The sequence below is a fragment of the Convolutriloba macropyga genome, chromosome 12, assembly GCF_964194025.1.
Source record: "Convolutriloba macropyga chromosome 12, txConMacr16.3, whole genome shotgun sequence".
Classification (NCBI taxonomy): domain Eukaryota; kingdom Metazoa; phylum Xenacoelomorpha; order Acoela; family Convolutidae; genus Convolutriloba; species Convolutriloba macropyga.
This window is the reverse complement of record NC_134479.1, coordinates 30,993,987-31,019,686: the sequence shown is the minus strand read 5'-3', so window position 1 is coordinate 31,019,686 and position 25,700 is coordinate 30,993,987. Positions and strand designations below refer to the sequence as shown.

The following is a 25,700-nucleotide window of genomic DNA, read 5'->3' as shown; positions in this document are numbered from 1 at the left end:
ACGCACCCCCCCCCCCCCCCCTCCATCATTGCTTTTATGACCCCCACTTAGAAATTATGTGTTGTTAGATAGCACGCTGCAATGTAAAAAAAATAGCACGTGAGCCAAGGGGCGTGCGATATATACCGAAAAACAGCCCCCTAAGAAAAACTCCCTTATTTTTTAAGCCGTGAAACAATACGTCTGTTTTTCTAATTTTTCGTTTTTCGGTTAAAGTGTTAACGCTTTGTGCAAATTAAGGACGTGATGAACAAAAGCGTTGCCATGACAACCTGGGATGATAAGATGATGGAGAGTGGGGATTTGGGGAAGAAGAACGTCTCAGTTGAGAAGTTTCTGGCTGACAAGTCAAAGCAGAAGGCTAAGGTCACAATGAGACACTTTATCAGGAATTATCATCACAAGGAAATATTCATCAGGCTAGTTCCGTAATGGTTAAGTGACTCTGCTTGAAGTCACTGAGAACTTCTGGCGTTCATCGAGAAACGCTAAGCGGTTCGAGATAATAAGTCAGAATTTCGAAGTGACTTCTGCAGAGTCACTTAACCATGCTTAAAACACAAAACGCGCACGTTTTAAAATGACGAAAGTCAGTCAAATTTAGCTTCTGTCTAAGGAGCAAGTTCTGACATTTTGAGTTCTGGCACTGCATACTTTCGGCATTTTAAAATAATAATAATAATTTTATAATGTGCACTTTATATAAGCATTTTAAAATGTGCACGTGAGTGTTTTAACTAATGTTCAAGTACAGTGTGTGATCTTGCATGGTTCATGCTTAACCCCGCTTGAGCTCCCGGACGCAAATCACTTCTGATCAGGTCCAACTTCACAGCACACGGGGGCCCAGACAAAAATTACAGCACCTGGTTTCATACTGGAGCGAAGTACAGTGTAGATAATGCTCTCAATTTTAGCCAGATGAGAGATCATTTTCGTCAGGAAGGTCTGACCAAAGAATATTTTAGTCTGGAACAAGATAATCCGAAAAAAAAACTACAGCTTATCACAGCTTTTTCCGTTAGTGCCCTCTGATCATAAGTGCACCATAGTCCCATCACAGATTCATATGAAAGCGCAAACCATTAAATGGACAAAGTTTTTCCTTTTTTGGTAAGTTGCAGGTTCAAAACACGAAAATTAGATATTAGTTTTTCAGATTGAGTAAACCTACCATTTTCTATCTCATCAATACAATTAAGAATTTTTTGCGCCAAAAATTTGCCGACAGATTTGCATAAAAATTTCTTTGCCTATTATGGCAAAAATTATCCAATAACCTTTTTTCGAAAAAAACCATTGTTATTCCCTCTCAAAGCTTCATAAAAGAGGAAAACAGGAATCTCTTCAACAGTTGCTTCCTTCTTGGTACCTAGTCGACAAGTCACCCATCCCTCGATAAAAGAATGCGAAAGGTGATTTAATTATTGAATACGTTAAAATGAGTGAATATAGGCAGATATTATTCAAACAGTTATGGCTTCTTGCACAACTATCTTTCCATACAAATTCCTTTATGTACCAAGGAAGCATGTTTTGATGACAGCCCCATATTTTCCTGACGCCTGCTTGCGTGACATTTCAGTAAGAATCTTTATTTTTTGTGTAAATTCCAGTAACCGGTTGCACGAAGTTGAGGAAACCGTTGGCAGGACGGTGTTTGAACCCTGAACGCTGCAGAGTACTGTAGGGTCTCCGTTCATGGGAATGAATTATAGGTTTGCAATCACCAACTGCCCGAATAATTGGAAGCATGGCTTCAGTATTTCTTTCCTTTACAAATTCCATGTATCCGATAACGGATTAGTAACTCGAACCTACAATGCCAAAAAAGCAAACTGAGTGCTGGGGCTCTCTTCTTTGATAATAATTCGATTTGTGGGAAAAACAAAATTCGTCGATAAGAATAACAACTCCAGGTCCGCCAAGAGTAAAAAGATTTTTTCTATAAATTTTTTGAAGGTATGCGTATGCATTGGTGATGGGTTGCTTGCTGACCCTTGTCTGCGCATGAGCCTGCTAATTTGATGTTTGAATGGTACAAAAGTACATCAATTTAACCAGTTTGGCAGGAGAAAAATTGCTATTTGCAAAAACTACTGTTCCAAACAGCAACGGTTTTTTTGATGATTATAGCAGTTTTGATTCGGCTTTTACAAGTAAAACCATCTTTTACTTCCTTATGTTTAATCCGAAGTAAATTGACCTCACATTTAGTTTTACGTCCTGAAAACTCTAACTTTTTGTGTTCAAAAAACAAAACTCATTATTATACAAAATAGGCATAAATTTTTTTTTGTTATGTTCGTTGTACAATTACACGAACTTTCACTAAAAACTGTCGTTATTGGCGGTCAAATTAATTGATCCCGCTAAATGCTCGAGTTTAATTGGTTTATCCACTTCTCAAGACGAAGTAAATAAACCGATCAAGTGCTAGTTTAACTGAATTCAATTGTTGCCAGCCCCTCTGCTAGGGGGGTAATTGTTGAAAAGATCCAAAAACAGATATCTCTTATGTTCTGATCATTACATTTGGCTCAACTTGTGTTTTGGGTGGTATATGACTGATCAAATTGTTTTTTAAAAAAAAGATCTGCAAAACATTGTTTATGGTCAAGCATAGCAATAGGCTTGAGAGCCAAAATTTGAAAAAGGGGTCAAGTAAGATAACAAAAAATTCCTAGGGAGCATTATTACAGATTTTCACTGGCTAACCGACCCGCGTTCTTCCAATTACATGCCATAGGGGTCATGGCTATGTACAGTGGCCCTCTGGGGTTCGCAACCACTCCATAAACTGACGTATTTTTTGTTTTGTTCAGTCTAAATTGCCAGTTTCAAATTTATTGTTTTAATTTTTTTTATAATGAATTCAATTTCGTTGCATTTTCCAAAAAATTTATTGCAACAGTTGCGAACCATATTTGAGGCTTAATTTTTTATTGAGAACAATTCCGTTCGAATCAAGTAGTCAAGCGCTGAGAAAAACCACTCGAGAACTTATAGAGAAATCAACTGTAATAAAGACAATCAACAAAGCTTATCAAGTTAAAACGTGGTTACATACAAACCATGACTTCTACATTTCAGATTTCATTTTGAACGCTTTGATATTTTCTTATATGATTATACTTGATATAATGACCTCTAAATACTGCTGTATCCTATATAGGAGGGGGAGATATATAGGATACAGCAGTATTTAGAGGTCATTATATCAAGTATAATCATATAAGAAAAAGTCAAAGCGTTCAAAATGAAATCGGAAATGTAGAAGTCATGATTTGTATGTAACCACGTTTTAGTTTCATAAGCTTTGTTGATTGTCTTTATTACAAATGATTTCTCTATATGCTTCCATTACAGTAAAAGAAATACATACCTATTGTTTTAAAGGGAAAGGCGTATTTAAATATTAAGTTAGGATTCCCCAACTCCTACAAACTCAAACCACTCAAGATCAAAATAGATATATTCTATTTCCTTGGCGCATTGGAATTTATTATGCATTAACCTTACTATGCTCTGTCTTAATTGTAACTATCAACAATGAGTTATTTCTGACAAATTATATATATTTGTAACATAATTTGCACCGTGCTTTCACGTTTGCTAACCTTGAGTTCGCGAGTTTTTCAACGCTTCTCTCAGCGTTTTAAATATATTTTGTTTCAGGAGCAATCTTTAATGCTGAGACTAAATCCATTCAGCCTCACATGATATCCAAACAATTTTCCTTATTTGTGTTTGTTTTTGAACATTTCAGAAAAATAACTATCTTATGCAGTTCTTATGGCTGCAATTTGTGTATAAATTGGGCAGTTATGGACTGACAAGGACAATTATAGTCTTATGAGAAATATATTTTTTTATTTCTAACCAGTAGATCGATCTTATTCTTTAAATATACCCTAGTCGAGACCTGGAATTATGAATCAAACAATAAACTTTTTGTTATTCAACTTTGATTTTTTAAAGCAATTTCTACTATCTCTGAGCATCGTTAGTTTTATTAAATGTACGAGTGGTTTTCAGGAGTACAGTGTTGAAAGAGCTTGAAAAAGATGTCCCAATTTTGCCAATGGTCAGCTGTGGACCCATGCGCGACACCCTGGTTGAGGTGGTCCTATGGGCTAGCAGTGGCTTCACACCATCTAGACTCCACTATGATAGTTAGTATTGGAAAGCAATACAATAGTTTTTTGTTGTTCTAACTCGACAAATTTGTTGCGGGTTAGGGACTATACCATTCCTACTTTTTTGTTGGCTTTTTTTGGTCGATTGATTTCTTTGTAGTGAGATACAAAAAATGTATTATTGGAAATCACTTGATAAACAGAATCGATCGTTGAACAGTCATTTGCACTTTTTTGAGTTTCTGAGGAGATTATAAATTTATCAAAAACTTTTTGGCTTTCGAGCCAATGAGAACTCAAATGGCTACTTAAAATGCAGAAAAACTATATGTTCTGTGGAAATATAGAACTATCAATTGGTTTAAATTTGGCTCACTCTAAATACATTCAATAGGTTTGAGATGTATGGTAAAAACGTTTGAAAGAAAAGTGTCATAAATATCTATTTCTACGAAGTGTTTGAAACTGCTTTTCCTGCAAAGAATTTGAGTGTTTCTATCGAATAATTGCGCTAATTTTTATGTTCCTCTTTATTTGTTGTTTTTACCTGTTTTAATTTTTTTATTTGACAACTTACTCTGTCTCCATTTGAAATTGAGTGCATTTAGCAGGTTAGTAAACAAGGTTCTAGAAAACGTCAGACAATTTAACAAAAATGGAGAAAAGTTCCTTTTTTTCTCCTGCTTCCTGCGAGCATGAATTTTTCTACTTTAGCCTGCTTTTTTGGAAAGACAAGGTATCATTTTTTAACCGTTAAAATTTCATTTTAAAAAAATTCACAACACCCGGGGTCGAGTTGACAGCGCATTATTTTTTAAGAATTGCACGGTTATCCTGAAAGATTGTATTAAGACGAACGATTATCTTGTAAGATTCTTGTGAGACGATTGGTTATCTTGTAAGATACTTGTAAGACAAATGTTTATCTTGTAAGATTTTGTCAAAATATCTTGTAAGACAACGCATCCCCTTGTAATATTCTGTCAAAATCTTGTAAGATCTTACAGCATAACCAATCGGAATGAAATGTGCTGAAAATCACAGATTTTTCAAAATTGCCTTCCATGTTCTTACAATTCATGAATTTTGTACCATTTAAATTGGTCTTACAAAAATGATTAAGGTTTTGTAAGAAATGTGCTTTAATTAAGTAATAAATGCGTTGAAGTTTCAATGCATTTCTTACATAAATTTCTTGCATTTCTACTCAACTGTTTATTAATATAAAATCAAATTAAATGCGAATAGTTTCTGGAATCAGTTATGCAGTAAATTAAGTGATGGCTACGGCACAGGAAAACAGGGTTTGAGTCTCGGTCACAGCTAAGTTTTTATTTAATATTCAGTGGTTTTCGCCGCATTTCTTGCAAAGTTTCAGCGCATTCCAGCGCATTATCATGTAAGGTTTTTCCGCAACTATTTTTCGAAAAATCAGCGCATTTCTTACATAATTTTTGGAAAATTTCTCAATCCGGGTCTAATTGTCTTTATAAGAAAAAAAGCGGACCCATTGCACTGACCTATGATGGCCAAGAATTTAAAATGTAGGTGAATTACTATGTTGAATGTAGTAATTTATTTTTTAATTTTTTTTCTAATATTTTTATGGTAGGAAAATCGCTTAATACCGCGAACGCAATAGTACCGACCCTACTTGTTTACAGAGCGTTGAATTGTGTAGCTGAAAAAAAATGACGTAATGGTTTTGCTTTCATCAAAAGTATTTTGTCTTTGAAACAAAAAAGAAAAGATCGATTAATGTTAAGCTGATTATTGTACCTTAAACCCATCAAGGCCATTCAAGTTGCTTCTGCGCCGTGTTATTTTGATATGAATTTTATCGACACCTCTTGTCAAGTCTTTAAGACCAATATAACAGACCAAAAACCTACATTTTATCATGCGAGATAACCAAAATCCTCAAAATTACTGTGAATAGGCAAAGCAGATCAAATCTTTTCACATTTCACCATTAGTGAAGTAGACTTTTGAGTAACGTAAATTTCATTAGTTCATCCGAATTGTTTTTTAAGGTGAGGCGCAACTACATTGTCTGATGGACGGAAGAAAAGACTTTGTGCTGTATGATCCCCAATACAGAGACGTGTTTAAACTACAGGAGACGTTTAAGGGGTCGGGAGCAGGGTTCTGTCCTTGGAACCCAGAGATCCTCAGGTCAGTCAAATTTGAAAAAAAAACATGTAACTAGAATGCAATTTGAGTGTTAAGACTGCTTGTTCAGCTCTTTCGTTTAAATGAGGTGAAAAAAAAGGATTTGAGTAAAAAATTTATTAGAGGGTTGTCGGAATATTTATCACGTTGTACGAAAATTATATGAACTTTATAGTAAAGAAATTGCTTTTTCACAAGCGATAAATCGGAGCCAACAGGTAAGATCGGTGATGTGCGCGCGTTCACATATAATTTTCCCAGACCTCAAAACCAAACAGTTTGGAATAAAAACAAACGTCTCAAGTTCATATTTTCAATTGTATTTGCCAAGTTACTGTTGGCAGATTCAGTGTGCTCTTAATCAATAACGATACTCGTTCAACGTCATAATAATTGCTATTTTCTGTCATAATAAGCTATTCTGGTAATAATAAGCTACTTTCTGTTTAAGTCAGCTCAACAAATCGAAGCTGTAAAATAATTTGAATCGAAAAAATTCTTTTTGTCAAATATGTGCCTTTCAGTTGTCTTCACGTTCTCAATTTTGAGAGTTTGAGAACATGACAAAATATCGCGGAAATCTCATTAGTTCAAATAAGTTCTTTATTAGCTAAATACTAGTAGGGTTTAGCAAAAGAACCTGGTAGAACTGAGGCAACAAAGTTGTGAAGCATTTTTCGAAATTTTAGAATTCTTCATTTGATATTTGATATAGCGAGAAATTCTTCAATGAAGTTGCATTCAAATAAAATTTAATTTAAAATGGAACCAGTACCTAGAGAATGATTTTTCAACCCTCCTTAAATTTCCAAATTTGGCCTTTTCAAATAATTTTTCTATTAACAAATAATTTGTTTTTCGTGCTGAAACTTTGGAATAATCGGATTGAAGCGCAAACGGAAACTTTGTTTGTTTGAAAAAATATCCTTTAGAAATTTTGACTGTATTATTAGAAATCAGGAAACTCAATTAATATAACTGAAAACTGTTATATGAATTGGTCAACGCGATAGCAACAATAACGAAGAGAACTGAAAATTAAATTTCCTCTTTTCTCATCGCCCAATGAACATTTTGTTTCATGTCCACAGCCCGTAGTTCACACGAATTTATATTTTCGCAAAAGTTACTGATAATTTAGTGATCTAATTTTATTTTAATAAAATGTGATCAAATTCCTCTATGTTTTGAAAGGCCAATTTTAGATCAATTAAAGTGATATGACTTGTCTTCTAAACTAAAATTGAGAACGTTCTATAACTGAATTCCCACCTCTGAATCTTGGAGCATTTCAGCGATGAACCAGCACATTTCAATATTAAAAACTCAATTCAGTTCGGAAACATTCCATCTCCAGAATATTTTAGGTTTTTCATGGGCAGTTTTCTTTATTATGATTATATTGAGGTCATAGAGTTCGCCCAGGCTAAACTTATTCTTTATAATCTTGAAATTACTTGTGCTCTAACGTTTAATCTGAGCAGCATAATATCATGCTTATGCTGGCAACTGGTAATTACTATAGCAGTGTTCGCGCTCATTATTCTTAAACTGGATTACCACGAAGCCTATTTCGCTTTGTGGTTAAAGCTTACCAAGCAAACTAAATGTTTCAAGTACGACGCAGAAGTTTGAATTGCATGTAAAGAAAACGTTATTGGTGGGAGTTAAGCTGAACAAATTATTTTTCACGCAGTAATTTTTACTCGAAAATCGAGACCCAGCCAATGTAAATTCTGACATGAATAGAATACTGGCCATCAAGAAAACATAGAATGCCTCTAAACTGATTCAGCGCTGATTTGCTTTGTCATCAAACTCCGGGCAAAGCCTCGAAAAGAGGTGAGAACTTTTCAACAAGTTTGAGTTTTTTGTTAACTAAAAAAACCTGCTTGGGAAATTTTTGCGTTCGAAATTGTTAAAACTTCTTTAGTTTCTAATATTTGTCCGAGACAAGTCATTTCGGCCTAAATGAGATTACCAATTAAGAGTAATTTTCTGGGCGTTTAAAAGCGAATTTTCGTTAAAAAAAAAAGAAAATAGTTCGGCATAAAGATTTTTCCACTGCGTCGAATTTACACCCACATTGAAAAGTCTCAGTTGCAGTTTTAGATACGTTTATCATGAAGCAGTGGCGGCAATTGTGTTACTTGAATCAAATTTTATCAGATAAAAACGAATGATTAAATAGAAAATAGTTAAATGTTTCCGCAATTTCTGATACTGTTTTATCTTACCCTAGATATGCTAGGTGTCGTACTTTATTATTTTGCTGTGGTGATTCGCGTTGCGAGTATGCAGACAGAATGTTTATGAGTGATTCGCGGAGCGAGATCTACTTTAACTTTTGTTTCGCTTACTTGCGGAGCGGGATAACAAGAGACAGTTTTGCAAACTGAATTGAGTTGCATAAATTAGGAGGAATGAATTAAACAGATTGGAGCCACTTGGGCACAACGTGAATACGTGATCAGACATGTCTGATCACGAAGCGGGAAACTATCAGACAACGGAATGAAATCATAAGGTAAACAAATTGAACAAATTAATGAAGGTGAAAGTAATTGAACTAATTTAAGGCATCAAATAAATTTTACTGCAATGATTAAATAAAATGAATAAATATACCATCAGGTATCACATACCCTTCGCAGCAAGAGAAAAATTGTAATATACAATTTTTCAGATATAATTAATAATAACAATATTTACAAATTAATACAAGGTCCCCGGTTAAATAGATAATATCAATATATTTGCTGGTTATCATAACTAAAAATACGATGATTAATACAATATAAAATGTCTTTTCAGTTTTTTGAGTTTTACAAGGTCCTATCTTCATTTTCGTAATCTTGTTCCTCTGCATCAAGAGCAGTCATAGATCTAGCCAATGTCGGGGTGTCCGTCTCTAGCAAAGGTACATTTCGTACCGCGGGAGGCGAGACAGAACCAATCTGTGGTGACACGTTTTGCTCTTCCGGTTGTATTTCCAAGATTTGTTGCACCGATTCGACAACGGTGACAGGTGGTGCAAAATTTTCGACATCACCTGCTCGTCGGGGTTGTTTAGGCGGTGGTAGGATGTCTGATCCTGGAGATGACGTTTCGAAACCATAATATGACGGGCTTCGCCTATTACGGTCAGAAGATCGTTTTGAAGATGCTGTTGCGGGTGGATCAGTAGGCGCATTTGAAGTCGGTTCGCTGATCTCGAGTGGAGGTTGAGCGTTTCGGATTGCAGCGAAGTTTGGCAATTTTGGGACGCGCCCCCGCATTGCGCGAGAAATGTTTGAGCGCTGTGAAGAGACTCCGCTGCCCGGCTCTCTCTTCCTATGTTTCATCTTTTTATCACCCTTTTGCTTTCGGGTGAATTCTTTAATGTGGCTGTGGATCAGCTCTTCAATGACCTTCTCCCCAGCACGTGGCCCGCGTCTGTCGGCATATACTTTTAATGGAGTCTGTCTCTCCTGATGGGTGCCGAATTTGGCAATATCGCTATTGCGGACGGTAACAATTTGTTTGCCCGGCTCCTTGATGGTCGATGTAGTCGGGCTTACTTTTAAGATGTGTGATCCTGGGGCGAGAACTTCATAGAGGCCTTCAAGTTTCTTCTTGGATCGTCTTTTGCCGTGGATTTTGCGAGCCAAGTTTAGCTCTACCGATCGTTCTTTTAGGGGAATGGGGCGGATTGCTTTTGTTTTTAGAAATCTGGATTCGCAATCCGTGCTCGCCCTCTCTCTTGCGCTCGCTTCCGTTGTGGCGCGTGTCATGACCTTTTCAACTTCGATGTCGCTTCTGTATCCACTTATCCATTTGTCATCGGGCAATATTTCCTCTGGCATCACTGTTTCTTCGTCTAAATAGTGATTTATGATACCCTTATACGACAAATTCATCAAATTCGGTTTAGTTGCAATCACGCTTAGCGGGGTATTAGGTTTTCTCCCAAAATGTGCTTCGAAGGGCGAGATCTTTGTTGTTCTTTGTTTACATATTCGCAATTGGTGAATGATTATCTTTAATGCATGCTTTACATGAAAGGCGTGTGCAGCTAAATTCTCTTCTTTTATACATGCGAGTCTATTCTTAATTGTTTGAATTAATCGTTCCACCAACCCAATAGCACGGTGATCATTTACAGGCGCTTCAATAATTTCAATGTTGTTTTTATTGCAAAAAGTCTTTACTTGATGTCCAATTAAACATTTAGCTTGGTCTAAACGGATAGATCTTGGAATTCCGTGAGTTTCGATGTACATGTCCAAAAATTTTAGAACATTTGGTCCATTAGCTTTTTCATACATATATGCAGTTGGATATCTAGAAAAACGATCAATTGCTGCCAAAAAATATACTTCATTGTTCTTTTCATCAAAAATTGGTCCACCAAAATCGATTTGAATTTCCTGATTAGGTTCAACACATGGTATATGAGGAGTAAATTGCTTAGCGGGAAATACGGATTTTAGATTCTTACCAATTACTGTGCACGGTTTGCACTCAGTGGCCTTGACTATTAGCTCCCGATGCATGTAAGGCCACCAGCAATGTGTTGCCATACAAATCAAGCCCCATGTACCTGGATGGCTGGCATGAATATCATCTGTGAGTGCTTCGCGAAGTACGTTGGGGATAGCTACCGTCTCGTCTATGCATACGCACCCGGAGCGCACGTGAAGGTCCCTCCAGTACGAATGTATGTACGGGTTGATGGCTTTTAATCGGGCTTCGTTATTTGTCAGTATGCAATCCCTGACTTCTTTTAAGACGGCATCTTTGCTAGTGAGGGAAGCGATGAGCGTTTTACTGAATATCTTTGATACTATATAATCAAACGTGGGGACGTGCGGGCTCGGCGTTAACGGGGTACTAGCATTTGAAGAATGGGCAGGGGATGTTGGGATTATGTTGTGTGCCATGCTTGTTGTCGGCGGAATACTAATGTTTTGCGGGCGTTGATTTGCTGTGAGGGGTGTAGATGTTGAATTAGGTCGCGTACTCGCGGTGCGCGTGACGTTTTCACTGGTTGAGGGTTGATCCGCTGCGCGGGATGTATCATTGAATCGCACTCTGGTTATTCATTTCTTTGACTGCATACTGTTAGCTATTAAATTGATATCTTTAATTATGGATGATGTTTTAGTTGAGTTTTTGAGAGTAGAAGAATGCAACTGAATTCTAGATCGACAAGGGGCAAAAAGCACTGATTTGAATTCTGGGTGGTTACTTTTTGAGTTATTTTCGGAATGTGATTCGATTGGCGGGATTTGTAATTGAGTAATTTGATGCTTGTGCTGCGCGTATGCCACTTTATTCCTAATTTGGATTAATTGTTTGTTATTACTGGTGTTTTGCAGACCGAGAGGAGTGCTAAGTGGATTTTGAGACGCGAGTGGTGCATATTTTAAATTGTTTAATTGGTAACTACTATTTGAGGTATGATTTCGCGGAGCGAGTGAATGACTAAATACATGTTCGCATACTTGCATAGCGCGTGTGCTAATTGAATTTATTGAGCTATTAAGGGACTGAAATTTAGGTGTGAATTTGTGTGCGGAGATATGTGTCTCATTTTTAGGTGTGTTTGCAGGTCGAGTGTATGATTTGTTAGTAACTGGTGTAAACGTGATGTGGGGTGTTCAGATTTTAATTCTAATGTGTTAATTGAGTTCGAGATTAGTTTCAACTTTGCGACTATAAATTCTTCATCGTATGTGGAGATCTTTTTAGCTTTTTGAGATGGATTGCGAGAAATATAATCTACCAAAACCATTTTTGCCCCAGGAAGGTGTTCAATATCAAATTGAAAAGGGAGAAGACGATCTACCCATCGGGTTAATCTACTGTTGTAGGATTTATTAGATCGGTGTTCTTTCATAATTGAGAGAAGTGCTCTGTGATCAGTAATTACTTTAAATTGTTTTCCATAGAGATAATTTTTGAAATATTCTGTGGACCAGACTACACCCAAAAGTTCAAGTTCGTTTACGCTATAGCGCTCCTCACATGAGTTTAAAAATCTAGACGCGAACGCAATTGGTTTCCACCCATCTACAGTTAGTTGTTCGAGTGCCGCACCAAGACCTGACCGAGATGCGTCGCATTTCACGCGTGTTTCGAGTTGCGGGTTGTAGTGACTATTAGCAGTAGCGTTCGCTATGCGGGTTTTTATTTCTTGGAAACAATTTTCATGTTCAGTCGTCCAAATGAATTTGGAAGACTTTCTCAATAGCGGATGAAGGGGGTGGCTTATTTGGGCTAAATTTGGGATGAATTTCCCAATATAATGAACGGATCCCAAAAATGAACGGAGTTTCTTTAATGTTTTCGGTGCATCAAGAGCCAAAATTGCCGCAGTCTTAGATTCGAGAGGCGAGATACCCTCTTGTGATATATGATACCCAAGCCAGTCAATTTCTAGTTTTCCAAAGTGACATTTAGGTAAATTTATCCTAAGGTTTTCATCATCTAAACGTTGTAGGCACTTCATGACGTAATTTTTGTGATTATTCAAAGACCCTTTGCTAACAATTAAAATATCATCCAGAAAGCAATATGTATTTTCCAATCCAATTAAAGAATAATCCATAGCTTTTTGAAATTCTGCTGGCATGTCTGTAAGTCCGTAAAATCCTGTTTGAAATCTATACGTGCCAGTCATATCACCACTAATTATATTTAAGTTGCAATGATTAGCTGTATTAACATCTAAATTCAATTGACTGTAAGCGTATTTCAGATCGATCGTAGAAAAATAAGTTGTGTTTTGCGAGGCGGGAGCGCTTATTTGTTGAGAAATTGATTCAATGAGCGTATCAATATTCGGCATTTGATATTTGTTTTTGTGGATAGCTTTATTCAAAACTTTTGAATCCAATGCAAGCTTTATCGTTTGGTCTTTTTTAACAGTCACCACAATAGGTGAAATGAAATAATTATCTGGGCAGCTCGACAGTTTTATGATATGTTTTTCGGCTAATAATTTTCGAAGTTCTGTATTAACTTTGTCTTGGAGATTGATAGGAATTCGTCTACCTTTTTGGTGTCTAGCTTGGAAATTCTTGTGAAATTTAGATTTTGCTACATTACTTTTTGATCGTCCGACGCGTGATACCAAACCAGGGAATTTTGTGGCTATTTGCTCTTTAAATTCCGAGGATGCAATATTATTGACAGAATTACCTTTTTGAAGTGTTGATTGCGTTACTGCAAGCCCAAGTTGGTCGAACAAATCACGACCAATTAAGGACTTTAAGCCGTCAGCAACAACAGTGAAGACTGCTGTGTTGCATACCCATCCTTTGCTTGTGATAGGAGCTTGGATTTTTCCCAGTACCTGTATTGGCTCGTTAGAAAAATTTCGTAGTTGTGCTGGTGACGATTCGTGGATCCAGAAAGCGCGGGGGCTGTTCTGAACTACTTGCGACGCGAGTGAATGATGCAATATACTGCATGCACTCCCGGAGTCCACGAGTAGAGTTGTATTAACGTTTCCAATCTTGAGTGGCATATTGAGGGGTTCAACTTTCTCTACTGTGGAATCAATCATGGCAACTGTGTTGTCCTCTTCGCCGCTGCTGTAATCAGATTCATAGAGTTTTGGCGGTTGAACAAAGTTTACTGAGTCCTCTGGATGTGGGTCTTCTTCCACCACCCGAACCATATTTTTCGTGGGATCTTGTTGTTTTGAGTTGATGGTTTTTTGTTGTTTGCGGCAGACTTTCGCAAAGTGGTTTAATAATCCGCAATTGTTGCACGTCTTTCCTTTTGCGATGCATTTTTCGCGATGATTTGGGAGCCAAACTCCACCACAGTTGGAACAGTTGAGTGTTGATCTATTATTCTGTCTTGCAGCATTGTTGTTGTTGTTCTGCCAATACCGTCTTCGTGAATTGTTATTGAACTGTACGGCTTTTACGTTCGCCGGGACAACAATTTTGTTATGTTGTTGAATTTGGTGTTGATTTTGCATTCCGAGTTCCATGTTGATTGCCAAATCCAATGCTTGACGCGGTTCCACAGTTTGTTTTAGTAGCTCTTTTTGGATCTCAGGGTCGATCAGGTTTGTGATGAACACATCGCGTAGCAGAGTTTCTTCTTTGTTCTCAAAGTCGCAGTTTTCTGCCAGTTCTTTTAGTTTGCCGTAGAAATGTTCAACAGTTTCCCCCCTGAGTTATTTTGTGATCAGAAAGACGTGTCTATCAAATGTTATGTTACGCGGGCGGATGAATGCTTCTTCTACGATTTTCCAGAAATTAAGAGTTGATAGTGTATCTATCATAATATGCGGGTTCTTACAATTCAAGATACGGCGTCCCTCCATTCCAATACTCAAGTAGAGAAGAGATACTGATTTTCGGTCCGCCAACGACCACGGTTTGTCACCACACATTATGCCTATCTCGATGAGTCTTTGGCATTTGTTTTGCCAATTCATTTTTTGTTGCGCGTTGCGCGCGTTCCTTTCCCCTTCTGATTGTGCAGATACACCCACAATCGTCTCTTCATAGATGGGTTCCAAGGGTAGCTCCACCATTTCAGGCTTCGGGCCGAGTAGCGTGTCCAAGATGATATTCTCTTTGGCTAAGAGCGCTAATTTGTATTGAACTCTCCACTTCTCCCAGCGAAGTGGTGGGTCCGGTGTCGGTTTGTCCCAGAAAGGGTCGATTCCAAGAGGTGTTCTTTTCGTAGCTGACTGCGCCATGTCGTACTTTATTATTTTGCTGTGGTGATTCGCGTTGCGAGTATGCAGACAGAATGTTTATGAGTGATTCGCGGAGCGAGATCTACTTTAACTTTTGTTTCGCTTACTTGCGGAGCGGGAGAACAAGAGACAGTTTTGCAAACTGAATTGAGTTGCATAAATTAAGAGGAATGAATTAAACAGATTGGAGCCACTTGGGCACAACGTGAATACGTGATCAGACATGTCTGATCACGAAGCGGGAAACTATCAGACAACGGAATGAAATCATAAGGTAAACAAATTGAACAAATTAATGAAGGTGAAAGTAGTTGAACTAATTTAAGGCATCAAATAAATTTTACTGCAATGATTAAATAAAATGAATAAATATACCATCAGGTATCACACTAGGAATAAAATTCCCAAACTCCAAATAAATCTGGAATATTGCAATAACATGAAGGTGACAGAAGTGAAAACTTAAGAGTTTTGAAAGCTTTAAAGTATTGATTACAAGCATACGGTGCCAACGTAACTTTACTTTTGCTGTAAAAAAACGGCCTGAGAAGACATTATATATCAAACACACATATTGTTTTGAATTATGTTGTCTTAATACGCAATGTTCACTTTGTAGTGTTTACGAGAACCCTAAATTGGGCAAAACTCCTTGGAAGTGGGCAACTCTGTGGGCAGGAGACTGTCTCTACATACCACAGGGATATCTTCATCAAGTCAGAGCCCACAGCAGAAGCTGGAGTATCGCGTACCACTGGATACACAGGTTAGATCACCACCCGGGGTGAGGTATTTGAATTATGACTCGCCAAAACGTCGTCTGGGGGGTGTCATTCCGGTTGATTAAATACACGGACCCGGAAGGAGTTAATGACCCGGTGTTTCGATTAATAAATCTGATATTTCTGGACAATGACCCGCTAATTCGATTAATAAATCTGGTATTTCGCAACTGTGGCCCGGTCTTTCAAGTCATAATCCTGACGTTTCGAATCATAAATAGTATTACCTCGAATCATTGTGTCTGGATCACGTGGTTCATACTTGCACGACCTCACCCCGGGCAACATCGTTTCCGTTTCGGTAAAAGTAAAAGTAGCAAGGTGCTCGCTACAAAATTTTTCTCTAGCAGATGATTATTTTCAAATTTGAACTTCATTTCAAATCTACAGGAAAAATGAGCCCTTTATCTATTGTCCTAAGCGCGGAAAAAATTTAGGAACAGATAACCATCCGGCTGAAATATTTTGAAAAATTTGTGATCAATCGCAACGCTAAGGGCATATTGCTAATGTGACAGTAAACATGGTCGGTTGTTTAAATTACCTTTTATGGTCATTAATGTTTCCACAAAGGTGCGGGTCACAGGTGCGATACAGGAACCGATGATAAAAAACATCAGTCTAATTGGGCGAGGCGTCTAATGAACATTTTTTGCATGTATCGGAGAAGCAATCTTAAGCTATCCGAAATACAATTGACATCAACAATTGTTCAAAATAGCATAAAGAAGTGAAATAAAACCATAGAAGTGAAGTAAAATTGGTATGGCCTTAGTACGGTACCTTATTGGTCTTGATACGGCCTTATTAGGGCAACTTAGAAAACTTATTACGGCCGTACTACGGACCGTAGTCAACTTTACAAGATCTTAGTACGGTTTTCATTCAAAACTTATACTAAGCCGTACTACGGCCTTACGAAGTTTTGCGAGTACAGTAACCTGGGCTGTAGCATGCCGTTTTTAACAGAGTATTGTTAGTAAATTCAAATTAGTCATAAAGAATTTCTTAGCCTTTAATTTTAAACTATTTATGCCTCTGTCAACATACATTCTATATCTTTTAACATAAGTTGAGTTTGTCTATAAATACATACACAGTCCAGCATCTAAGTTAAAGTCGGCCTTAAGTCTATTCGCAAGTAGACTAATGGTATTTTCGGTCAAGCAATTCCGGTAGAGACCTCAGACCGAAAGTTGATATTTCCAGACAGAAATAAACGTATCGGTGGGGAGGGGCGTAGTGGGTTCAAATTTACATGGTATACATTAATAACGCCCAGACCAATGATTTCTTATTTACTGTTTCAGTGATGGTTCCGACTTCTCAGACTGCAAAGATGCTCCCAGTTCAGATGACATCGAAAGTGCTCAGAAGTTGAGTGACACAGATGTGTTTTGGACATACGTAGATGGTGACAAACGAATCAGAGAAGACATGATATCACCTGCTAATCTGAAAAAGTGAGAAGACAAGCACCTAATTTAAAATTATATTTAATTTTACTGTCCATAAAAATGTGATGACAATTATTACTAGTATGTTTTCCTATGTTAGCTGTAATTTTGACTAAAAAAACCCGAAGAAATCATAACCAATATGGCAGAACGATACCTTTGGAAAATTTTCAACGGAAGAAGAAGAACATCAGGATACGAATCACGAAAACAGGATTATAACATGCTGTAGCTGTAACTCATTAATGCAGTGCTGAATCAGAATTTTTCTCGTAATAATCAGATCTGCATCAGCACTGATCACATCATATCAGTTGTTTATGCTCTTCGGCCTAAGTCTTGCATACCAAGACAACTTTTCATTAATATTTGTATTTCTGAAAGTCGCAACTATGGTAGCAAATCAAGCTCTATAAATACATCATAATTCGCGCCATTGGCACACAAGTTATGGTCAAAAACGGGAAATCCCTTACTATAAATAATATTGAAAGTGAACGTCAACCACTTCTGACTTCTTCAATAAAATCAACATATTAAAAGCTTCAACGAAAATAGGTTGGGGGAATGAAAATCATGAAATGAAAGGGTTTTGGAGGACGAAAGTGTAGGTGGGGGGAGGAAAATGAGGGTGTGGGGGGAGATAAAATATAAAGGAACTTGGTTCCTTTACACTCCCGGCAACAAAAGCAAGAATTTGAAATGAAAATGTAATCACAATAAAGCAAAAAGTTTTTTTTTTCCGACATTGAGTTTTGTGTGTGTGTGTGTGTGAGTGTGTGTGTGTTTCGATGAACTTGTTTCAGTCACCCTCCGGCGCACCTGACGATTGTGGGAACACACGGCTTAGGGTTACTGCTGGTCTTTGTACCATTCCTGTAGCCGTCTGGATGTCGAATCTCCTGGCTATCCCGTCTGAACCTCTGTGTGCTTTCACAATCTTCCCAAGAGGCCAGATGCCTCTGGGTGTGAACTCCTTGAGCACCCACACAATGTCACCTTCATCCAGCTCATCATGTGATCTTTGCCACTTCGTTCTCTTGTTGAGCTCAGGAACATATTCCTTCAGCAACCTGCTCCAGTAGGGATCAAGTAGTGTCTGCGTCAACTTGAAGTCCTTAGTGGAGAAGTCCTGGTTGCTGTTCACAGGAGGTTTGAAACACATGTGAGGTCGGCGAAGGAGGAAGTGATTCGGAGTAAGTGGTCCCTCATCTGAGATGCTGCAGCCCACATGAGTTAATGGCCTGGAGTTCAAAATTGCCTCGGCCTCTGCCACAACTGTCTGGAAAACTGAGAGTGTTAGTTTCCGACTGCCCAGTACTATTAGTAGACTCCTCTTCGCGGTCTGTATCAGCCTCTCCAAGACTCCTCCGAAGTGTGGTGCCAATGGAGGGTTGAAAGTCCACTGAATGTTCTGTTGAGCCAATTGCAGTCTGATGTACTCAATGTCTGGCTTGTTGCTTCTCTGGAACTTTAACTTCATTGCTTGGTTGGCTCCAATGAAGTTTTTGCCATTGTCACTCACAATGAGGTCAGGGTATCCACGTCGTGAGACAAATCTGCGGATTGTCATGAGAAGACAATCAGTTGAGAGGTCATGGCATACTTCTAGATGGACAGCTCTGGTGACCAGGCATGTGAACAAGCAGACGTAGTGCATCTGGGTGCCCTCTCTCTTGTCCTCAATGTAGAAAGGTCCAAACATGTCCATTCCTGTGTTGACGAAAGGGTACTGCTTGTTTGCATCTGGAAATCTGAATTCAGGAAGATCGGCCATCTTCGGTCTCAGATTGTCTGCCCTCCATCGTCTGCAAATGAAACAGTATTTCCCCAGACTTCGCAGCACTTTTCCAAATCCAATCATCAAGAAAGTCTGTTGCAGGTGAGCCTTCACATGTTCCACACCGTGATGGCCACAGTCATGGTGCGCCTTTTCAATCAACAGTCTTGCAATTTTGCTCCTGCTATGGAGAAGAAGCGGATGTTTTGCATTGTAGGTTAGAGGTGCCTTGCTGAGTCTTCCTCCTACCCTCAAGAGTCCGTCTTCATCTAGAAAGGGTGTGAAGGGCATCAGCTTGTCTCCTTTCTCAAGATTGCCTCCCTTCAACAGTGCAGAAATTGTTCCTGAGAACGACTCGTTTTGGGACATTTTGATGAGGTAGTTCTTTGCCCTGTTCCCATCTGATGCAAAAATGTTAGTTTTGGATGTCTCAGGTGATTTGTTTTGTCTTCTAGTTCGAACTTTTGCCCTGAAGCGTCTTATTGCCTGGAACACCATTCTAGTAGAGTTGAGCAGTCGACTCCATGTTGAAAATTTGTCAACCTCAATGACCGGCGTCTGAAGTTGTGTCGCTTGTGTGGCGCATATGTGGGGATCACTGTCCTCGGCAAATTTCCAAGAGTCTTGACGTTTGCTCAGAAAGTCCGGTGGTTGGAGCCACAGCTTTGGTATGTCTGATGGGGTGAGGCCTTGTATTCCATGGTCAGTGGGATTCATCTTTCCAGGGATGTGTCTCCAATTCTCTTGGTTGGAATTCTCGTGAATTTTGGTTAATCTGTTGGCAATGTACATTTTCTGTCTTTGCTTGGATTGGATCCAACCAAGTGTAGCGGTGCTGTCTGTCCAAAAGTGTTTTGAACTTATTGTTGTCATCTCGCTCTCACAGAACCCAGCTAGCTCTGCTCCAAGTGTTGCAGCTTCCAATTCCAGTTTTGGAATGCTCAACTGCTTGATCGGTGCCACTTTTGTTTTACTGATCACATATCGGGATGTGGAAGATCCATCGGCGTTCGTTGTCCTCACATAAACTATGGCAGCAATTGCACTCATTGAGGCACCAGTGAAAGTGTGAAGTTGATGGGTTCCATTGGTGCTGGGAATCAAGCATCTAGGAATTTCAATTGAAGTCATGTTGTCGAACTCATCCATCCACTCCTGTAGTTCCTGTTGGTAGCATTCTGACACAAGTTGATCTCAGTTTCTTCCCTCTTTAATGATTCTTTGGAGGCTGCATCTAATTCTGATGGCAAAGGGTGATATCAGTCCGATTGGATCGAACAGAGAAGCTGCCATTGAAAGAACCTTTCTTTGAGTCATCTGTTGTCCTGTGTAGAGAAACTTCGGTTTTGCAAACAACTTGTCAGTTCTGGGGTCCCACATCTGACCAAGGATTCTTTGGGCTTTCATTTCCGCCTTGTCTTCTTCCAGTAGGTTTTCTAATGCGGCTGGTCTGTTGCTCAAGAACTTCGTCAGATTGAATCCTCCTGTATGTAAAACAGTTTTGATCTCCTCTGCGCTTCTGCGGGCCTCCTCTTCAGAAGGGTAGGTCTGCATGAAATCATCCATGTAGAACTGCTGCATGATTGATGTGTAGGCCTCTGGATGTTCTTGTTTGTGGTCATTTGCACACTTATGCAGAACAAATATCGCACAAGATGAGCATGTGGCTCCAAAAATGAGTCGATTGTATTTGAAGATCTTTTCGTTGCCATCCTCTGTCCAGAGAAAACGGAGATAGTCTTGGTCTTTTGGTTGGATGCCAATCTGCATGAACATTGCCTCGATGTCCGCTGTGATTGGCACTGAGTACTGTCTGAAGCGGAGAAGAAGGCCATGCAGGTTGCAGAGTAGATCCGGCCCTGTCAGCAAGGCATCATTGAGTGAGAGTCCCTTATATTTGGAAGCAGCGTTTGTGACTCTGCGGATTTTGTCTGGTTTCTGTTTGTTGATCACTGGGTGATGGGGAAGGTACCAAACAGAGTGTCTGCAACTGTGGTCTGCAGTTGTGATGTAGTCTTTATCCAAATCTTTTTTGATTGTTTCCTCATAGCGGTCTCTCAAGTTTGTGTTGAAAGCAGATTCAGTGTCACTTGCATCCGTTCTGTGTGCTTTTGCTCTCTGTTTGCATTTCAGCATGGTTATGTTTCTTTCAGCAAATTCATTAGCAAGTGTTGTCAACTCTTCACCTGTTAGCTGCAGCTTCATGAGTTCACTGCAACTTCTGTCCAACTGCTCTTTTTGATACCTCAAAATTTCCAAAGTTTCACGTAGTATGCTTAGACCTTCGTTACTATTGCTTTGTTCTTCGAAGAGGTCTTTTACTGCGTTCCATTCTATCACTTTCAGCTGAAGTTGTTGCTTGAGGCTGTTCTTTGCTGTTGATGATGCTTTGGACTTGTTTGGCATGTTGATTGTGTTAGAAGACTTTTCTTATTTTACAAAGTTTATACTGCACTGTTACTGCACTATGTTTCCTTGTAACAGCCCTATTCTAGTTTTTGTTATGTTAAACCTATTATTTAAATGAGGCTGTTGCTTACTGTGCTTAGCTAATGCTTTTGTTTAATGTTTGATTGCTATGTTTATGCTTGTCGCTATCACTAAGTGATGTTTAATACAGATATGATGCAAATCAGAAGTTGCATAGAGTTAAACTTTTCCACTAATCAGTGAAATTCTTGCAAACTTAGATAAATTAGATGTTTGTCTGGTTGCCTATTTGATTCTCGAGCGCGACAGAAGGAACCCTAACCTGTGGTGGTTAACTTTTGACTATTGTGTGTGTCTACTGACACTGGTGGGGGGATAACTTCACGTTCCTATAAACCTTAAGGTAGCAAGGGCATACCAGGCCTTGCAACTAATCCTAAGTTAATGTGTGTGTTGGTGGTGCTTTAAATTTCACCTAGAGGAGGACCTACTCCTTTCAAAACTAATGCGGAAAGATACTATATTGATCCAACGATAACTAGTCGCCTATTAAAATCCAGCCTTTGAAATGAAGACATTCAAATCCGCAAGCAAGACCAGCCCATCTGTCGTGACTAGGCATCCCACGCAAGCATCCTTTTCAGGAGAACTCTCATCTCAATCTTCACTTCTAGGGCCAGATTAAAAATCAGTTGGATCATTTGTGATTGTGATGTTTTTGATTAAAAAGTGTGAAGTTATCAAAACCAGAGTTTAAAATGTGCTAAGTGTCAAATGTCTAAGTTCCCCCCTATAAAATCAAAAATTCCCCAGTCTGCGTCGAGCAAGTTTCCTAGGTCCTTTTTTGACCCTAGGATACGCCAGAAATGTTTATGCTCTTCGGCCTAAGTCTTGCATACCAAGACAACTTTTCATTAATATTTGTATTTCTGAAAGTCGCAACTATGGTAGCAAATCAAGCTCTATAAATACATCATAATTCGCGCCATTGGCACACAAGTTATGGTCAAAAACGGGAAATCCCTTACTATAAATAATATTGAAAGTGAACGTCAACCACTTCTGACTTCTTCAATAAAATCAACATATAAAAAGCTTCACCGAAAATAGGTTGGGGGAATGAAAATCATGAAATGAAAGGGTTTTGGAGGACGAAAGTGTAGGTGGGGGGAGGAAAATGAGGGTGTGGGGGGAGATAAAATATAAAGGAACTTGGTTCCTTTACATCAGTACTGATTCAGACTCTGTTCGAATGTCGCATCTGGTTGAGACTCTCTGAATGCATAAGCTGATTCAGAGTTCAGAATTCTTTCCTCGAGGATTTCGGTCACGATGAACTGCAAAAATAGGCTCTATATTCGTATACTAGTTTCCGAGAAAATACTTTCTGAATTGGGTTTTTGAATGTATCCTAATTCAGTTAAAATTTGGTAACTCCAATGTAATATCGTAGCAAAACGGAATTTAGTTTCACGCTCGGTCAAATTTGACCGTGACTTTTTGGTGTTAATATCTTTGATTTTTTCAGATACTTGAAACTTGTGGCGAGTGAAACTGGACAGCTAGCGTTTCTTCAGTTCTACCACTTTGTGATTGAGGCAAATGAGAATTACAAAGACCTAGATGAAGAGGGAGATATCGAAGACCCTTCTGAAGTCATCTCGCCAGAGGAGATGTTCGAAAAAATAATGACACCAAAACAGAGGTAGTAATTTGGAAGATTTTCGATGATTGTCTAGAAATAAACTACCTCGGAAAATTACCCCCACGGAACTAACCTCCCACAAAAATAAGCGCCATGTTAACAGTGAACTTCGGCCACGATAATTTGTGAGGTCGTTATAGTCTCATATGGAGCCCCGCGGGCCTCTGAGGCATGACCATGGCCCGCAAATGGGCTCCCGGATCATAGTACCAGACAAATCAGCAATGAATCATGAAATCTCAATTATGTATTTTTTAACAAAATGATTCACCTCAAAATGATCTGGAAATAACAAATTATATTTAAATTTGCAGTTTAAGTATTTTTTTTGTTTAACATTCTTCGCGAGATATCTTGTTGAATACTGTCCGGATCATGCTCTAACACACTTTTGGCAAGTTCCAGTGAACTTTTCTGAATCACGGCGACATACTCTAGAGATTTGACGACCATCAGCGACTACTGTGACGATGTCACTCACACCTTTCGAACTACTACTACTGATCGACTGATCAACTATTTTTGACATTTACTATCTACAGAATAATAAATGAACATTTCCCATCTCTCCTAGTCTTTTAACGTGCTCCGGATCCAGTCAAATTTCGAACCTTCCGAAGGCATAGACACATCACAGCAGTTGCCGGCGGTCACCAAACATCTGGAAACGGTCGCCGTGCTTAAGACAAGTTACAGAGCATACGGCTATAGTTTTTATATGCAGAGGCGAGGTTTCATGACTATCTGAAATAAAAGACATGTTGAAATTCTGAAACTCGCTGTAAACTGCTTGAAATTCTGAAACTGGCTGTAGACTGGCTGAAGTTCTGGAACTGGCTGTAGACTTGTTGTAGACTGGCTGTAGACTGGTTGTTGACTGGTTTTTAACTGGTGTTGGACTGTGGGAGCACTCTTATTTGTTGAATTAACCCTGGATTTCCGCGCGTCACCTACGCCGAGATAATTGAAGAGTTGTGTGAGTTGCTCGAAAATTCAAAGCGATTTTTGAAATTTTCAAAAATTTATCCCAGTTTTCTCATTATCAGTGAAAACTTGCATAAATGGAATGTGTATTAAAAAATCATGAAAACAATAGACAATGGCTTTACTCTGCCAAGTCATACTCTAAAAGATACTCTTGAGATAGCATGATAGAGTTATTTGAACACGCTCTATGCATAAATGGCAGCCCTTCTAGAGTCCAACTTAGAACAGCTCAAAAAAATTCAGTAGCCTTGAAGTTTCTATGTTCATGTACCAAAATTGTCTTCACAATATAGCACACATGTTGAACATTGATAGAGAGTCAGTTCATTAATTCACACTCACGAAGTTTCATCAGTATCATACAATAAATCTAAAATTTTTTGTGTTTTGAAACCTAACATACGGACAGTTCCGTACTTTTGAAAAGCGATGTTTGTGAAGATACAGAATAAAACACGTTACAGGTTTAGTCGTTTATGTTTAGCGTAACATTACAAACTACTTTCTTCTGTTTTAAGTTGGCTTTTTCTAGAGTAGGGAATAGCCACCTGATTTTGACTACCACAATTTGTCAGGGTTTAAGTTTCGGTTCAAAACTTTTGATTCATTAAATTAAAAATTCAGTAAATTGTTCAAGTGCTGGTTTCAAGATACAACAGAGAGCTTAATTGTATACTTTCTTTACTGAGTTCAAGTAAAGGTTGGCTTATCCTCACCTTAAGAAAAAAATTGCCAAAATAATAAAATAATTGCCTCCGAAAATTTATGAGCAATTTGATCTTGAAAACAATGAAAAATTAGACCTGAGAAAAGAAGTATTCAAGTGACGAGCCAATAATCAAGTGACAACCCGCATGAGCCAAGTTAGTCTGATTTTTATATCTTTGAAATAAACAGCCATCATGGCAGTTTACGTCAATGAACTCGAGAAAAGTTCTCGAACAGCAGATGATAGCCACTAATAGTATAATATAGGGTATTTTATGCGAAAAACTAAAATGGCATCATGTTAGTTTGTACAATTTATGAGGCATGGGAAAGTTGCTGACACACGAAGCAAGTTCAGGGACAATTAAAAAATGGCCACATTTGAAAAACATGACAAATCACATTAACAAAACGTTTAAAAAAGAAAACTGTTAAATCAGGAAAAGATAAATGTTAAATCAATATGCTGTGAAAACTGTTTAACGAAAAAAACAGATAAAGTTAACTAAAGCAAAGTTCCGACGTACGAAGCTAAGTTAGATTAACTTTCTGACAATTATTGTTTATTGACTTGAATGAACAAAAGATCATAAAATTAATTTTAAAAGAGCATAATTTGTGATTACGTTCTTATTTTGTGTAACGACTGCTCTCCTACGTATGAGAACGAACGCTTTACGTCACCTTGTCTGTTTCAAAGTTTTTGAACCTCTCTGGGTATTTCTGTTTTTGCTGTCTGCATTTGTAATTCCAGCACTTTGTACTCCCGCTGCCGTGCAAATAAACCGATTAACTACTTGCTAAACTAAATTTTTCAATATCAAACCAGAGTG

General features: G+C 38.4%; 2 protein-coding genes across 2 annotated transcripts in view; both read left to right on the top strand.

Annotated features, from left to right (window-relative positions):
• The window catches only part of LOC142350808 (uncharacterized), a 201,774-nt gene that overhangs the window by 28,500 nt on the left and 147,574 nt on the right, over window positions 1-25,700 (top strand). The window lies entirely within an intron of this gene.
• Window positions 1-25,700, top strand: part of LOC142351144 (uncharacterized) — a 31,778-nt gene that overhangs the window by 4,509 nt on the left and 1,569 nt on the right. The window contains exons 3-8 of the mRNA XM_075403260.1: window positions 241-419; window positions 4,039-4,175; window positions 6,173-6,314; window positions 15,638-15,784; window positions 17,111-17,263; window positions 22,996-23,172. Coding sequence (XP_075259375.1) covers window positions 241-419; window positions 4,039-4,175; window positions 6,173-6,314; window positions 15,638-15,784; window positions 17,111-17,263; window positions 22,996-23,172 — 935 coding nt within the window. The remainder of the gene's footprint in view (window positions 1-240; window positions 420-4,038; window positions 4,176-6,172; window positions 6,315-15,637; window positions 15,785-17,110; window positions 17,264-22,995; window positions 23,173-25,700) is intronic.